This window comes from Vulpes vulpes, chromosome 3 (genome assembly GCF_048418805.1).
Source record: "Vulpes vulpes isolate BD-2025 chromosome 3, VulVul3, whole genome shotgun sequence".
Lineage (NCBI taxonomy): Eukaryota > Metazoa > Chordata > Mammalia > Carnivora > Canidae > Vulpes > Vulpes vulpes.
Window position 1 is genome coordinate 149,940,885 of NC_132782.1, and position 17,519 is coordinate 149,958,403.

The following is a 17,519-nucleotide window of genomic DNA, read 5'->3' on the forward strand; positions in this document are numbered from 1 at the left end:
CTAAAATTCTCTGGGGGGGGGGAACCTAGCTGGCTCAGTTAGTAAAGCATGCAGCTCTTGATCTTGGCGTTGTGAGTTTGAGCCCCACATTGAGTATAGAGATGACTTAAAAAGCAAATTTTAAAAATAAATAAATAAAACTCTCTGATCTGTCATTTTAATAACCTCTTTGCATATGTTCTTGACCGTTCCCTGGCTGGTTTCATTCCATATTTATTTTTTTTAATTTTTTATTTATTTATGATAGTCACAGAGAGAGAGAGAGAGGCAGAGACACAGGCAGACGGAGAAGCAGGCTCCATGCACCGGGAGCCCGACGTGGGATTCAATCCCTGGTCTCCAGGATCACGCCCTGGGCCAAAGGCAGGCGCCAAACCGCTGCGCCACCCAGGGATCCCTTCATTCCATATTTAGCAGAAGTAGAGGGGTTGAAGATTACACAGGCATAAGCTTTGTCAAAAATTATTAAGTTGTACACATAAGAGTTACGTATTTCATTGCATGTAATTTTACCTTAAAAAAATTTAAAAGATTACTGAACTTCAGTTAATGGGTTGGCTTTTTGCAATGATATGGGTTAGTAATATTAAAGCTTGCTTAAAAAAATGAGTAAATATATTAAAAGTAATGGGAGCAGTATTTTAAGAGGAAGTTATAAACATAGAAAGAAGAAACAATGGCATTGAATTGGAAATGGAAACTATCAATATAAGCTCATGATTTTTAATATTTACCTATCTAGTTAAATAAATTTAGAAGTGATTATAGATATAGGCATACGTGTGTGTTTACATGTACATGTAATATACTACATATGTTCACTGAGATTATCTAAAAGTTATGACAGCATTGAGCACACCTAATACTTAGATCTTGATTTCTATTTATCATTTTGCATTAAAAGGAACCTAGACTTCTTACATACAATGGCCAACAGACACATGAAAAAACATTCAACATCATTCAGCATCAGGGAAGCACAAATCAAAACCACGGTGAGATCCCACCTCACTCCAGTCAGGATGGTGAAAATTAACAAGTCAGGAAACAAAAAATGTTGGAGAGGATGCGGAGAAAGAGGAGCCCTCTTGCACTGTTGGTGGGAATGTGAACTGGTGCAGCCACTCTGGAAAACCGTGTGGAGGGTCCTCAAGAAGTTAAAAATAGAGCTACCCTGTGACCCAGCAATTGCACTAGTAGGTATTTACCCCAAAGATTCAGATGTAGTGAAACGGTGGGGCACCTGCACCCCAATGTTCACAGCAGCAATGTCCACAATAGCCACACTATGGAAAGAGCCCAGATATCCATTGACAGATGATGGATAAAGAAGGTGAGGTCTATATACACAAAGGAATATTACTCAGCCATCAGAAGAGACGAATACTTACCAGTCACATTGACATGGATGAACTGGAGGGTATTATGCTAAGCAAAGTAAGTTAATCAGAGAACCAGTTATCACATGGTTTCACTCATATGTGGAATATAGGAAACAGCAAAGAGGATCATAGGGGAAGGGAGAGAAAACTGAACAGGAAGAAATCAGAGAGGGAGACAAACCAGGAGAGACCCTTTAACTCCAGGAAACAAACTGAGGGTTGTTGGAGGGAGGGGAAGAAGGGCTGGGGGATGGGCATTAAAGAGGGCATGTGATATGAGCACGGGGTGTTATATGCAACTGGCGAATCACTGACCTCCACACCTGAAACTAATAATGTACTATATGTTGGTTGATTGAATTCAAAAAAAGGAACCTAGACTTCTCAAAGAAAAAAAAAAAATGATTCCAGGGCTGTGACAGAGACAAATAAAGCTCTACAGAATATTATTAGGAAAATCGATAAATTTGAATATAGGCTATAGATTTGATAACAGTTTATCAATATGTTTTCCTGATTTTGATAATAGTACTGTAGTTAAGTTAGAGAATGTCCTTGTTTTTATTTTTTTAAAAGATTTATTTATTTTGAGAGAGAGAGAGGGCATGTGCATGCACGAGAGTGCAGGGTGGGGGGTGGGCAGAGGGAGAGATTCTTTCAAGCAGACACCTCCCCCCCCCTCCGCTCCCCGAGTGTGAAGTGAGATGCAGGGCTTGATCCACAGCCCAGGAGATCACGAATTGAGTAGAAACCAAGAGTCGGTGCTCAACCAACTGAGCCACCCAGGCTCCCTTCCCTCTTTTTTAATAAATATTTATTTATTTATTTTCGTGGGGGGAGAAAGAGAGAATGCCTTTGTTTTTAGAAAATATTCATGGAATTATTCAGTGGTAAAGGGTCACAACTGTCTCCATTTCACTGTCAGATGATTCAGGATAAAAAAAAAAAAAAAAGTCATCTATCTATCTACCCAGAGAATGCAAATGACAAAAACAATTGGGAGAAAATGTAAACATTCAGTGAATGTAAATAAAGTATTCCTTATACTTTTCACTTTGCTGTAAGTTTGAAGTTGTATCGAAACAAAAGGCTAAAGAATATATTCAATGGCTTCCTGTGTCTGCACAAGACCCAGTTTCAAAGATGGACAAAACATGTCCCCGTTGTCTTGTGTGCCCTCCCTACCTCTCTGAGGCCATCTTTTCCATCACTTTCTCTTTCAGGGCTTTCTCCTCAGATGTCCTGTTACATCCAAGCTTCAAGATTTCCTTGTTACATCCCCATCTCCTTCAACCGTGCAAAATCTCACCCCCTCAATGGACTGTTGTATTTTCCATTACATCCTACCCATTTCCCACCCAACCTCCATTCTCTCCAAGTCCTGCTTTACTTCTTCTCTTCCATGGCACATGTCCCTTCCTAACATCCTTACGCCTCGTATGTCTTGCTTCTGTCTTGCCTCCACTCTCTAGAATGTGAGTGCCACAGACAGGAGTTTTGTCTGCCACCTTTCCCGATCTATCCTGAAACCTGAGACAGACAGTCCAAGGCACTCTGTGAATATTTGTTGAATGGAAGAATGATTGCTGCCAAATTGCCAGATTACCTTTGGGGAACATATACTCTTTTTGAATATTAATCTTGAAGGATGTGTTTTCTTTGTAGTTCTTGGCTCACTGTAGTTAAATGTCTGTTAGGTATTAATAGGGGTGGTTCATGTTAAAGCAATGTAGTTTCACCTGGTTTTGAAGTGTGTGTGTGTGTATATATATACAGAACTGACCAGATAAAACCCCTTATATATATATATATATATATATACAACTTAACGGGAATAATTTAAGGAGTTTAGAGATAGTGCTTAGGAAGGTCATCTGAGTCTCAGAAGGAGAAGGTAAGTTGCTCTGGGCCCCTCTTTTCATCATCTACCTCTCAGCTTTGAAGGTCTGGAAATGAAGGACTGGCTCACACTAATCACTCCTCGTGAGATACTGGTGAGAAGGCCAATTTAAAGAATTATACTGAGAAACACAGTTGCCACAGGTCTCGGATGTTTCAGTCTTCTGCTCAGCTCATTTCCTCTGAGAACTTGCCATGGAGTCCAATAGATGAGTGCACAGTTACTTCTCTTCGTGGAATCAGAACGAAAGGAATGAGTTAGTCAACTTACGCCAGCCCAGTGCGGACAGTTTTCTGTCTAAGGAGGGAGTGTCTAAGCGTACAGTATTGGGAAGTCCTCTCCTCGGCTCAGGGCGTTTTCTCACTTCATGATGTTGAAATGGAAATTATTAAAATTGGGTTTGGAGCCTTCCCCCTTTTGAGGTTTCACATTAGTAATCAGTTCACTCATTTCTTCCTTCAGTTGCTCTGGTACATGTGTAGGCCGCAGGCAAGCCCTGTGGCTCCTGGTTTCCAAAGGAAACCACGTTATTCTTTGAAGAGGACTTCTCGGGTGGCTGATCTTAGTCACCACATGCTGAGTTTATTAGTTCAGCTTTCAGAGCTGGTGTGGGGTGCTTCCTGCACGTGACTCATGCCTCTTACTGTCCTCCACGCGATGACAAAGAACAGTCTACTAAACGCTGCTTACCGCTTAATCAAATTAAAAAAACGCCTGGAACAAAGTTAACCTTCATGAAGTTCTAAAACCTCACGAGGTGTCTGGTTCTGGACCACAACGGAGTAGAAGCACTTCTCCCCAGTCCTTCCCCTGAGTGCGGGCAACAGTCCTGGACACGATACAGAAAACACGCAGGAAAGCCGACTGGGAGGTGAAGAGGGGGCGGCTGACCCCTGCGGCCCTGGGAGCCCAAGAGGCCGTGATGCTCCCTGGGTTTCCCCTCTGACTCCAGCCCATGGACTGGGTGCTGGAGATGCCACATCTGGAAAAGCCACGGGAACTGACCGGATAAAACCCCCCAAATACAGTTCTTTCTAGCAAAGGGCAAGAAAAGGGACAAGTTAGCAAGATGAAAAAGTTCTTAGATAATAACTGCCCTGGTGCAGAAGCACAGCGGGGGACAGATGCGGCTCAGGTCCCATCGCCCTCAGCTGCTGCCCCTGCCAGGCTGTCCCAGGGGGCAGAGGCCACAGCGGGGGTGGGACTCTCAGCCTCACTCACCAGTGGCGAGCCTCTCCTGCCAGCGTGGGTGGAAGTCACCGGGAACCTGGGCTTCTGTCCCCACCTGGCAGTCGTGAGGCACCGTCCCATCCCCACCAAGGTGATGCAAGAGGCCAGCTGGGGAGCTGTCGCTACGCATCAGCAGGAAGGCAGTTCCTTCTTGCAGCGTCTGTGGAAAGTCCAATATTTTTCTGATGCGGATCTCAGCATACGTAGAGGTAGGATTTAGGACAATTCTATTACAAGTGAAAAAAAGTCAAGGAACTGAAAGGGAGGCAAGATACCCACATTTGATGCTGGAAGACGGAAGAGTCTGACTTGGCATTTTGAAACTAGTAAATAAAAGGAAAAGAAAGAAAAGAGAAAGTTTTCTACATTTTATTCGGACACTAGTAGACCTTTGAGCTGACGGAAGAATCCTGTATCTTGACTGCAGTGCTGGTTACCGGAATTTGCACAAGTGACAAAGTGACACAGAACTATATGCAACATTGTCCTGCTGCAAATTTCCTGCCTTTGACATTGTACTATACTGAATGCAAGATGTCACCACTGGGAGAGAGTAGATGAGGGTCCCCAAGGACTCTACACGACAGCCACTTGTTATAAATCTGTATTTCAAAATAAACAGTAAATAATAAACTTTTTAAAAGACCTTTATAGGTCATATTCAGAAGCTTCTCCTAACCATGCAAAAGCATAAAAAGCGTACAATAAAGAATCGCTGTAAAATTTTAGAGCAGATTTCCCCAGTAATTAGCGGTCGTAGGGGTTGGTAGTCATTTATGACCTATTTGATTCAGGAAATGCAATTTTGTTTCGATGTTAACGTTATCATCAGTCTTTGCTTTTTCTTTTTAAATTCGAATATAGTTGACACACAACGTTAGATTAGTTTCAAGAGTACAATTTAGTGATTTGACAAGTTACACAGTGCGCTATGTTCACCACAAGTGGAGCTGCCATCTGTCCCCTTACATTGCTAATACAATATCACTCAATTTCTTCTTTTTATGTAGTTAGTAATAACACTGTGTAAAAGCTCACGAGTCATCTTGCTGGATTATTAATGTGACTGACAAGTTTCTAGCATTCCCTAAAGAAAAGATCCTTTATTACCTTTAGCTATCATGGCATAGTAGTGGGTACCTTGGAAGGGTGCAAGCATAAAAATGCAAAAGTTTGTTTCCTCTCTCAAGAAAGTGAAAAAAAAAATAGCATAGGAGTTTCAGGATTTCTTAGTGGCACAGGTGGATAGTGTCATCCAACTGTGATAGCCAAAGACATCCAGGCCTAAGTACCTGTCCGTGTCGGATTTTTTAATCTACAGTGAAAATCCTTCCTGCTCTTCCAGCCCATAGTCAACATTTTCAGAGTTTCTTCACAGCCCAGATCACGTTTCTGGGAACTGATGCTGTCATCTTCATACAGTCCTGTTTGAAGAGATCTTCTCCACTGGTCACGATGATTGGCACAGGATTTCCTTTCCTATGCTAATTTGGAATTGGGACCCATAGACTCGAACTGAATAGACTTAAGGTACAATGTTGTCAATTTTCTATAGTCGTCACTTCTTCTGACTCACGAAATATTCCAAGCACACAAAAACACCCAATGAGTCCCCGCCTTAAATGAACAGATGTTAATGCACTACCATATTTATTTCAAATTTCTTTTTCTGAAAAAAATATGGTATAATATATGCCAATCACCAAGATAAAGCAATTACCAAATTTTTGTCACATTCATTCAATTTTTGATTTACATTTTAATTGTGAAAAGACACATAATATTTACCATCTTAATCATTTCTTAAAAGATTTTATTTTAAAGTAATCTCTATACACAACATGGGGGTTGAACTCATAATCCCAGGATCAAGAGTCTCACATTCCACCGACCAAGCCAGCCAGGCACCCCCCATCTTAACCATTTTAGGTGTGCAGTTCAGTAGTGCTAAGTGAATTACACATCCCATAGCACATGGAACGGGTCTCTAGAACTTTTTCATCTTGCAAAAATGAAACTCTATGCTCTTCGAACAATTTCTCATTCCTCTATTTCCTCTATATCCTCAGCTCCTGGTAACCACAACTCAATTTTCTATTATTATGAATTTGACTTGTATAGATACCTCAGAAAAGTAGAACCATACGGTAATCGTCTTTTAATGACTGGCTTATTTCACTTAGCATAATGTCTTCAAGGTTCCTCCATGTTATAGTATGTGGCAGGATTTCCATCTTTTTTCACACTAATATTACCATATATCTATTTTCCACAATTTATTTATACATTCATTGGTTGATAGACATTTGGATCACTTCCACTTCCTGGCTATTGTGAATACTGCCTTGATGAACATGGGTGTGCAAATATCTCTTCGAGATTCTGCTCTCAGTCCTTTTGTGTATATATATATATATGCAGAAGTGGGACCACTGAACCATATGATAATTGTATTTTTAATGTTTTGAGGAATCTCTATACTGTTTTTCTGCAATGGCTGCACCGTTTTACATTCCCATCAAAGGTGTACAAGGATTCTAATATCTTCACATTTTCACCAGTGCTAGCTTTCTTCTGTGTTTGTGATAGTGGCCATCTTAATGTGTGTGAAGTGATCTTGCTTTGGGATTTCAGGTTTTATTTCTTTAATGATTTCTTTAGGTGAACATTTCTTCATATGATTGTTGGCCATTTGCTTATTTTGGAGAAGTGTCCATTCAAGTTTTTTGCCCATTTTTAAACTGAGCTGTTTTTTGTTGTGGTGGTGGTTGGTGTTGAGTTGTAGGAGTCTTTTATGTGTCCTGAATATAAAACTCCAGATATACAATTTAGAAATATTTTCTCCCATCCTAAGGTTGTCTTTCACTCTGTTGACTGTTTTCTTTGATGTGCAGAAGCTTTAAAATCTGATATAGTGTCGCTTATTTTTGCTTCTGTAAGTTAGGTGTCATATCAAAAAACCATTGCCAAATTCAATGTCATGAAGCTTTCCCCCTATGTTTTCTTCTAGTAGTTTTATGGCTTTCTGTCTTACACTTAGGTCTTTAACCCCTTTTGACTTAATTTTTTTTGATATATGGTCTAATGTAAGGATCCAAATTCATTCCTTTGCATGTGAATACCCAGTTTCCCCAATTTCATTTGTTGGAGAGACTGTTCTTTTCCCCATTGTGTAGTCTTGGCACATTTGTTGCAGACCATTTGACCATACGTAAAGGGTTTATTTCTGGACTCTGTTCTATGCCGTTAGTTTATATATCTATTTTTATTCTAGTACTACATTGTTTTAATTAATGTAGCTTTGTATAACTTGAGCTGTTTTTTTTAATGCAATTTCTGTTTTTCCTTCTTTATGTATTTTACAGCGAATATCAGGCAGCATAATTTTACTCCTATGTGATTCAATATAAATCTCTAAAAATTATGGTCATTTTCCTTTGCAAAAGTATTATTATCACATATAAAATTGGCAATGTTTCCTTGCTATCATCTCATACCAAGCCCAAAATCAAATTATGAATGGTCTGGAGAATGTGTCCATTGATTTGTTTGAATCAAGATCAAAACAAGGCCCCCACTTTCATTTGATTACATCTTATAAGTCTCTTGATTCAAAGAAGTTCTACCTTTCCTGTTTTTCCCCCTCAGACATTGACTTGTAGAAACTGAATTAGTTGTCTATAGAATGCCTTAAATTCTAGGTTTCTCTGTATACTTCCTTGTTCTGTCATTTAGCTTGTACAGGAAGAAATAGAAAACCTGAACAGGCCAATAACCAGGGAGGAAATTGAAACAATCATCAAAAACCTCCCAAGATACAAGAGTCCAGGGCCAGATGGCTTCCCTGGGGAACTCTATCAAATGTTAAAAGAAGAAATCATACCTACTCTACTAAAGCTGTTTGGAAAGATAGAAAGAGATGGAGTACTTCCAAATTCGTTCTATGAGGCCAGCATCACCTTAATTCCAAAACCAGACAAAGACCCCACCAAAAAGGAGAATTACAGACCAATATCCCTGATGAACATGGATGCAAAAATTCTCAACAAGATACTAGCCAATAGGATCCAACAGTACATTAAGAAAATTATTCACCATAACCAAGTAGGATTTATCCCTGGGACACAAGGCTGGTTCAACACTCGTAAAACAATCAATGTGATTCATCATATCAACAAGAGAAAAACTAAGAACCATATGATCCTCTCATTGGATGCAGAGAAAGCATTTGACAAAATACAGCATCCATTCCTGATCAAAACACTTCAGAGTGTTGGGATAGAGGGAACTTTCCTCGACATCTTAAAAGCCATCTGCGAAAAGCCCACAGCAAATATCATTCTCAATGGGGAAGCACTGGGAGCCTTTCCCCTAAGATCAGGAACAAGACAGGGATGTCCACTCTCACCACTGCTGTTCAACATAGGTACTGGAAGTCCTCGCCTCAGCAATCAGACAACAGAAAGACATTAAAGGCATTCAAATTGGCAAAGAAGAAGTCAAACTCCCTCTTCGTCGATGACATGATACTGTACATAGAAAACCCAAAAGCCTCCACCCCAAGATTGCTGGAACTCATACAGCAATTTGGTAGCATGGCAGGATACAAAATCAATGCCCAGAAATCAGTGGCATTTCTATACACTAACAATGAGACTGAAGAAAGAGAAATGAGGGAGTCAATCCCATTTACAATTGCACCCAAAAGCATAAGATACCTAGGAATAAACCTAACCAAAGAGGTAAAGGATCTATACCCTAAAAACTACAGAACACTTCTGAAAGAAATTGAGGAAGACACAAAGAGATGGAAAAATATTCCATGCTCATGGATTGGCAGAATTAATATTGTGAAAATGTCAATGTTACCCAGGGCAATTTATATGTTTAAAGCTTGTAAATGGAAGTAAACTGGTGGCTTAATTGTATGCTCGCTTAACTATAAATTGAAATTAGCTCAGACTTTTGATGGTTTTCATACCTGTGGGCAGTTTTCTTAATTCACTTGCAAACTGGAGACTCTGGGGACTTTTCCTAGTTTCTCTGGTCATTTTCAGACAAGTCTTCCCATGTTTCCACCCAGAATATGTAGGGTCTTTATTTCTTACAAGTGGTATTTTTTGGAAAATTTTAAAACCTGGTTTGTGGAGTAGGTAGGTTGTCCCCATGCATTTCTCTCAATTCCTGCCACCCAGCTTCGATCATGTTCTTATTCTGCTGCTATAGGTGATTTATCATTTGTGTTCATAATGTGAAGTTTATGAAAGTATCTTTCCTTCTAGCTTTATTTAGATGTTGTCAATGGATTTTTCATTTGCTATCCTAATTTGTTTATTTTTCAGGAGGAATTTTTTGGAGATTAAAAATCGACCTTGCTGCCAAGATCACATCACTGGAGTTTCCTCAGCTTTCTTTTTGTTAAGGAGACAAAAATATCACAGAAAAACTGTACCTCCTAACCCACTCCTTTTCACTTTCCCCCCTATGCCCACTCCCAAAGGTAACCCTCACCAGAAGTTGGTATGTCCTGTTCCCATGCATGTTTTTGTACTTTTACTACATATATATCCATTTATTAAATTTGTATCCTATTGTTTTATAAGTTTAAAATATTTACATACATGTTTTCATATTATATGTATGATCTGCTGCTTGGTTTTCTTCACTCAAAATTACATTTAAGTTTTTTCCATATTGAAACATAAAACTCTAGGTCATTAATTTTAACAGCTATAGAGTATTCCATAGTTTGAAGAGGGCATGATTTCCTTTGACTAGAGAAAATTATTTTATTTCACTATAATAAGCAGCACTGTAAAAAAAAAAGAAAAAAAGGAAGAAAAGAATAAAAATCCCTAGAGTATATGTTAGCTTGTGCACATCAGCATGAGTTTCTCTAAAATAAATATGCAGGAGTGGATGTGCTAGGTCAAAGGGCATATGCATCTTTTTATATTCACATGTATAAGACTTTCCTCCATGTATATCTATACTGGCATTTGTGATGTTTTAGTTTTTTACATCCTTGTAGGTGTGAAATGGTATCTCATTATTAATTTATCTTACATTTTCCTGATTGAAATGTGAGGTTGAGAATCCTTATTGATGATTTGGCTTTCTCCTGTGTCTGGCCTGTTTATAAAATTGACAATGTCTCCTGGGTTATATGTCAATGTATTAATGATTTGTGAGGGTCTTAAAAATATCTGGTTAAAAATCCTCTTCTGGTGTTTATTAGATAGGTTCTTTTAACATCTTCTGTTCTTTCTATTTCTACCTCTACTTCTACCGGTCTCAATCTCAGCAATCATCTTTTCTCTTCCTACAGCCCAGACTTGGTCCATGAAAACATCTTAGAAACAGGCAGCATACCAATCTTTTCATTTTCCCAAATATTTCTCAAACCTATGACCACCATTTAAATTTCTTCCTGGAACATCCTTTCTTTCTGAAACATTGACATTCATATAACAGATATTAAGAGTAGAAGAGTTCTGCCTTTATGGACAAATTGTCAGTTATAATCATAATCTGTAAATTAAAGTTCAACTGGTGTTTTTCCTTTTTCTAGCATAGTCTCTTACCCTTTTCCTTATTTGAGACCTTTCCTATTCCCTGTCTTTATCAGGATTTTGCAAATCATTATTCAAATGTTAGGTATGCAGTGAATGTGGATATGGATGATAGGAAAAAGAAAAATAAATTCAAATTCTTTGATAAACATAAACCATACATTGATATGAGAATTTGATGTTATGGTAAAATAAAAGTTGAGATGATAATGTCAATACGTTTAAAGGAGTAGATATCAAAATGAGTTTGGAAATAAAGGAAAATTTCTAGAACATACCAGGTTATTATCACACTGTCACCATACACAAAACTGGTGTTAGTGAATAAATTCCTCTAGAAGATTATATGAGTTTGTGAGTCTAAAGTAATGTTATTTTGAATTTTGAAATCTAGTTTATGTAACTTCTTAAAGTGAAATATATAAACTAAAGTTTTCTTCTTTATGTTTTACTCTTCTGTCTTCCTCTTTGGCTTCTCTCTTAGCATACACTAGAAAAACAAAGGCACATGTAAATGTTTAGAGTTACTAATTGGGATTCCAATTTAAATTTTCCATTATTTTTAATTTCATTTTTAAACATAGGCATCCATTTGGTTTCATGAGAAAAGCCCTCAGTTTGGTTTCTTCTTACTAAATTTCTTGAAATAGAAGTAATATTTTAACCTTTGATAATAATAGGCCAAAGAGAATGATAACATCCAAGTGTATGTAGGCATTTCATTATGTAGAATAATTGTTTTTAATGGAAAAATGGATTAGACAAAGAATAGTAGGGGTTTAAATTACAATAATTATAACTGTGGGAGAAATAGCTGGCCTGGGATAACATATCTAGTCCAAGTTTGTATACAATATAATTCTTAAAATCTAAAATAGAATTATAAACTAAAAATAATATTTAGGTTCTAACTGATGAGTCAGATTTGGAGTCAAAAATAGTAGCATGTAATGTTGAAACTGTTCAAAAATAGAAGCGATTTCATTTAAAAAATGACAAACATTCTTCAGAGCTCCAGGCCTCCCAGTTATTTTAATAAAACAAATTATCTTGGAGGAAGGCTTATAAACTCTCCACTGTTCATTAGTTTACACCTGCACCTCAGGGGGGTTGCTTGGGAAACTGACTCTTAATTTAGCTTGAAAAGTCAGTGCTCTTAGGTTAGGGTTTTGTGCAATGCACAATACAAAAGGTTAATAATTTTATTTGAAAAAACTCATTACTATCACTTTGCACTTTAACTCTATGTCACACTCAAAAGAAATTAATTATCTTGATGGTTTTGTACCTCATCTGCCTGAAAAGTTTTGTTTGTTTTAAATATAAATGTAATATTTATATTAACTTTAGGCTGTACCTTGTACAAGTTCTCACTCTGATTTACTGAAAAATTGAGACCATTCTCAAAAATGTCCAATATAAGAAAGGACAGGTAAGCTTCTTGTCTCATAACTTTTTCCAAAGGCTTTTATTTCCAAGTAAATTTGATCTATTCTTATTTTCCATTAATTTAGCAGCCAGAGCTTAATGTGATTTATTTATCTAGCTAGTCCATAAATCTTTATGTTAAGTCTTTGTATATGCTAGGCAATGATTTACCATGACTCAAGTTTGTATTCTTTCTTCATTAAATTAAAAAAAAATAGAACTTCTTTTTTTATACCAGAATATTCCTCTGTAATAATTCCAGTAATTTATCTTTTAAGCAAGCTTGGATTCAAGAGATGATTGCAATTCATCACAAATGTCATTTTTGTCTTTCACATGACCATACTACTTAGAACTATGAAAGGTGGCTGCTTTATATTTGTGGTGCTTCACACACATCAATTATCCTGTGAAAATCCTACGGACTCTCAATGGAAAAGAATAGTTCCTCCTCCAAGGTTCCTGAATGAGAACAATCTGTGACATTGCAGTAGACTCTAGGACATACAGCAATGCCAAGGACAAATGCTAGTGCTCGCCAACAGGTGGGAGGCTGCAGACTGGCATAGGCCCAGGTTCTGGAAGGGCCTGGGAGATAGAAGATTTTGAAAAGAAAATAAGATGATCCCTGTTTCTTCCCAGTTCAGCCAAGACTGCCTAATAGGTCAGCGAACAGAAAAGAAATTGAAATAAATACTATTTACTTAATTCCTCCTGTATGCTAGTGTTAGCATGGATCTCAACTGCCAGGTTTTGGTGTTTATCATCCATGTGGACCGGAACAAGAAGGTAACATCTCTATGCTGCAGTTTTCTTATCTATAAAGTAAAAACAACATGTTTTTCAGAGTTTACATAAATAATTCAGTACATTTTTTCCTAGGATTAGCCTGGCACAAAAAAAAAAAGTATTTCTTATATATTGGCTATTATTGCTGTACTATGGTTGTGCTGGTTAATAATGTAAGGAGTGGCACGCTGATATGACATGTCATAGAGAATTTCAGCAAAGATTCTGCTGGCTGAGCTTTTCTGATCTTTTTGGAATCAAACCTTGATCACAATTATGTGCAAGGTCCTAATAGCTCAAGTGTCTCTGGAAAAACATCAGATAGGTTTCAGTTTTTCCCCTGCAGTATGGATCCTCCTATTAAGCCTAATCGATTATGACTCATTAGGAACCAGAGGTTTTTATTTTTTATTTTTTTATTTTTTAAAGATTTTATTTATTTGTTCAGAGAGACACACAGAGAGAAAGAGGCAGAGACACAGGCAGAGGGAGAAGCAGGCTCCATGCAGGGAGCCTGATGCATCAGTGGCCAGGTAATCCCAGGTAACTCATTTGCTTACCATTCAGGATTCATTATTCAAGTTTCAGCTCATTCTTCCTCTTCCCCTTTCTTTTCTTCTCCTTTTTTTTTCTTTTTCTCTATTATTACTATTTTTTTATTTTTTATTTTTTTACCTTTGGAGATTTTCCTTACTGTCATCTTAGGAACACATTTAAAACATATGTTTGCAATACTTCTGCTACAATCTAGTTGCACACCAGTGGAAGGGCTGCTCAGTGTTTCTAGTCCATCATACAGATTCCATTTTTTTTTTTTTGAAAACCTAATCATACTTGTATTTGTGTTTCTTTTGTTTGTAACACTGTGCTAAAATTGACCACAAGGAGGCCTAGTGTTTTCCAGGTTATAGATTTTTCTACTTTTTTTCCCACAATAGGACAAATTCATGGGGGAAATTAAGTGTGTGGGCCTATACCATGCCCTCCAAAAAACTAGTTTTAATTCTCTCTATTCTTTACCTTGAATATGTTTACCACTGTTTTCCTCTCCAAAGATCAACATAGCAGTGAGTGGATTCAACTTTAATCCTGTTGCATTACACTTTTGCCTGGATACTTTACATATTTTATCTGAAGTTAAAATAGAGCATGGCTGAGTAAAGGTGTGTATGTGTGTGTGGTAAACTGTAATCTTAACATTTTTAGTATTTTTCAGTCTAATAGGAGAGAGAGTCAAGCACAAGTAATAAAAGAGTTTTATCAGAGAACAGACAACGTGTGTCCTCAGAGAAGGAAGGGTTACAAATCTCAGGCTTGGTCAGAAATGAAATTTTACAGCATAAACATTCCCGTTTCATGCTAAGAACTACATGTGGAGTTAAAATACATTATTATTATTATAGGTAGATTCCAATCTTTGGAATGGAGGGGGCTGCTGGCAAGGGTTTTGTTATTGGATGTACCAGGTGACTGCTCCAGAATACTCCAGCAGTTACGTGCTGGGAGGAGGAAGCAGGTGTTATCAGATGACTGCTCAGGAATGTGACCTAAAGGGACACTAATTGGAACACAGACTGGTCATACCACTCTCTTTGCTGGGTTGTTTTAAATAGTTGTCTGTATCTCTCGATGTCTGTGATCTCTACCTAGGTCACCTTCAGCAACTTCTCTTCCTGCAAACAGGGAAAAGAGTGCTGGGAAATAAGCAAGTGACAGAAAACAAGTGGGAGTCACAGTCACTCTGGCCCTACTAAACAGCGTGACACTACTTGCTAGGCATGGAGTTGAGTCTTAGTAATCCTTAGATATTTGTGGCTGCTTTGTTTAGAAACTGAACCTCAGAGTAATGACTACTAGTGCGTTTGGATGGTGTAGACAAAAGAATTCAGGATGTGAAGGGATCAGATCTCAGCTTCATTACTTGGTCACTTTGTAGCCTTGCTGTTATAACCTATTTAGGCATTATTACCCCAATTTGTGAAATGGTGATTACAATGACACAATAGACTAGTGTGATGAGGTAAGAAAACATAAGGTGCAAATAGTGGGTGCTCAGTATTTACTGGTTCCTTTTTCATCATGTTGTAGGCTAATTATCCCCAACTCACTCACCTACAGACACTGGGTTGGACTTTAGAAGATATTCACAGGGGATCCCTGGGTGGCACAGCGGTTTAGCGCCTGCCTTTGGCCCAGGGAGCGATCCTGGAGACCCGGGATCGAATCCCATGTTGGGCTCCCGGTGCATGGAGCCTGCTTCTCCCTCTGCCTATGTCTCTGCCTCTCTCACTCTCTCTGTGTGACTATCATAAATAAATAAAAATTTAAAAAAAAAAGAAGATATTCACATATTCACAGTGGGGATCCAGTCACTCCATCCACACTAACCATTCTCATTATTGCTCAAATACAGGAGACATTCTCTTGCCTTAAGGTGATGAATCTGGCTGTTCCCTCTCCATGAATGCTCTCCCAGTTTATGCACAAGCTGACTCTTTCACGTCCTTCAGTTCTTTGATCAAATGTCTCCTTCTCATTGTGGCTTATTTAATGACCTCATCTACAATTGCAACCTTTTTAAAATACAATTATCATCTTCTAGCACTCTATAAAATAATTTACTTTTCATTATGTTTACTGTGCACGCTCTGCCTTTCCCTAACAGAATGTACACTCATAAAGGCTAAAATCCTCATTTAACCAATATATCCCGAGTACCTATTTCCTGGTATACTTAAGGCACAATAAATTTTTTCGGTGAATGCACACAGGCATTTCAGACTAAATCAGAGTAAAGAGCTTACTCACTTCCATATCCCCAGAGCCTAAAGTATAGAAAGTGTGAAACGTATAATGGAATGGAAGAAAATAATTGGTGCAATCCAAGTTCCCAAGAGGGCTAGGAATTACCCAAGCTCAGGCAAAACCCATTTTCATTATTCCTTTCTTTCTGAAACTGACAACCTAACATACTGTTTTAAGATTCTTTTTATGTTTGAATGATACTATGCATCCAGAAGGTCAAGAAAATGTGGAGAATATTTACAATAGCCCAAGAACTTTGTGTAATCATTTGTGCTCATGCTGGGTTATTTAAAATTTGAATGCTGATATCTAACTTAATGCTCAAATAATGTTCATCATTTTTATAATAAAAGAGCAATATGATGAAATTTAGACACATCTCATCAGTGCATGAGTCCTGTATTTCTACCCGTGTCATTTTGAGCTTGGCTAAACAGGATCTTGTCATCTGTTCTTAAGGAATAACCTTATCCCCCTCACTCAAGTGAAGAGACAAACTGATTAAATCTCTTCTGAGGATCTATCTTTTTTTATCAGAATTTTCTGCTCTACAAAGTGTTAAGAAGGCATTATGTAATACAACCTTAAGAAAGTACAGCACCAACTTAACACTCAAGAGATGACATCATGCTCGGAGAATTTCTATAGAGCCAAATGCAAATCCAAAATGAAGAATAATTTATAGTTGAGTTATTTGGAGGAATGCAAACCATAAGACAGGTGATAAGGAGGAATGCATGTTATAAGTACAAGCAAAGAAAGTTTATAGAAATCATAGTTAATTTATTTATTTTTTCTCATGGTTAGTTTCTGTCAAGAGAGCTGGAAGAGATCTGACCTTTATCTCTCTCTACTTTTAGCAGTTAAAATGATAGTCTGTCCCCTGAGATCTCTCTCTAATGGATAGTTTAGAACATTAATCTGATTTTACACAAGTGCCGTGCTCAGTTAACTATGCCTACCATGTCATATATGCCTGAACAAGCAGGCATCGTGCAAAGCTTTACGTGATGCTACCATCTAGTCTAGCCTCAGAACTATGCATTTATCAATTAACTGTGCTTTGTCTTTTCTCCAGATATTAACACAGTTGAGGATTTCACAGGCTTCCTTGAAGAATGCCCTAGAGAAGCACTGAAACCACTTCTATTCTACATTATGACTAACTTATTTGAACACATAGGGTAAAAGAAATATGCAATAACTCTCTGATACAATGTTAGGACAAAGAATTAAATCAATCATTTATGCCATTAAAAATATGTTTTAATGTGTGCAACAGTCTTAAGAGCTCAAAATGCAAGTGTCTCACTTTAGAGTTAGGACTCCCAGGTGGCAAATAAAACCACCAACATATTCATGATTCATTATAATCTCTTTACAGAAGACTGCAACTGGGGACACAAATAAGGA

General features: G+C 37.8%; 1 protein-coding gene across 1 annotated transcript in view; it reads left to right on the forward strand.

Annotated features, from left to right (window-relative positions):
• The window catches only part of PTGER3 (prostaglandin E receptor 3), a 185,258-nt gene extending 168,780 nt beyond the window's left edge, over positions 1–16,478 (forward strand). The window contains exon 3 of the mRNA XM_072754878.1: positions 9,855–16,478. Coding sequence (XP_072610979.1) covers positions 9,855–9,875 — 21 coding nt within the window. The 3' untranslated portion in view covers positions 9,876–16,478. The remainder of the gene's footprint in view (positions 1–9,854) is intronic.
• The last annotated feature ends 1,041 nt before the right edge of the window (positions 16,479–17,519 follow it).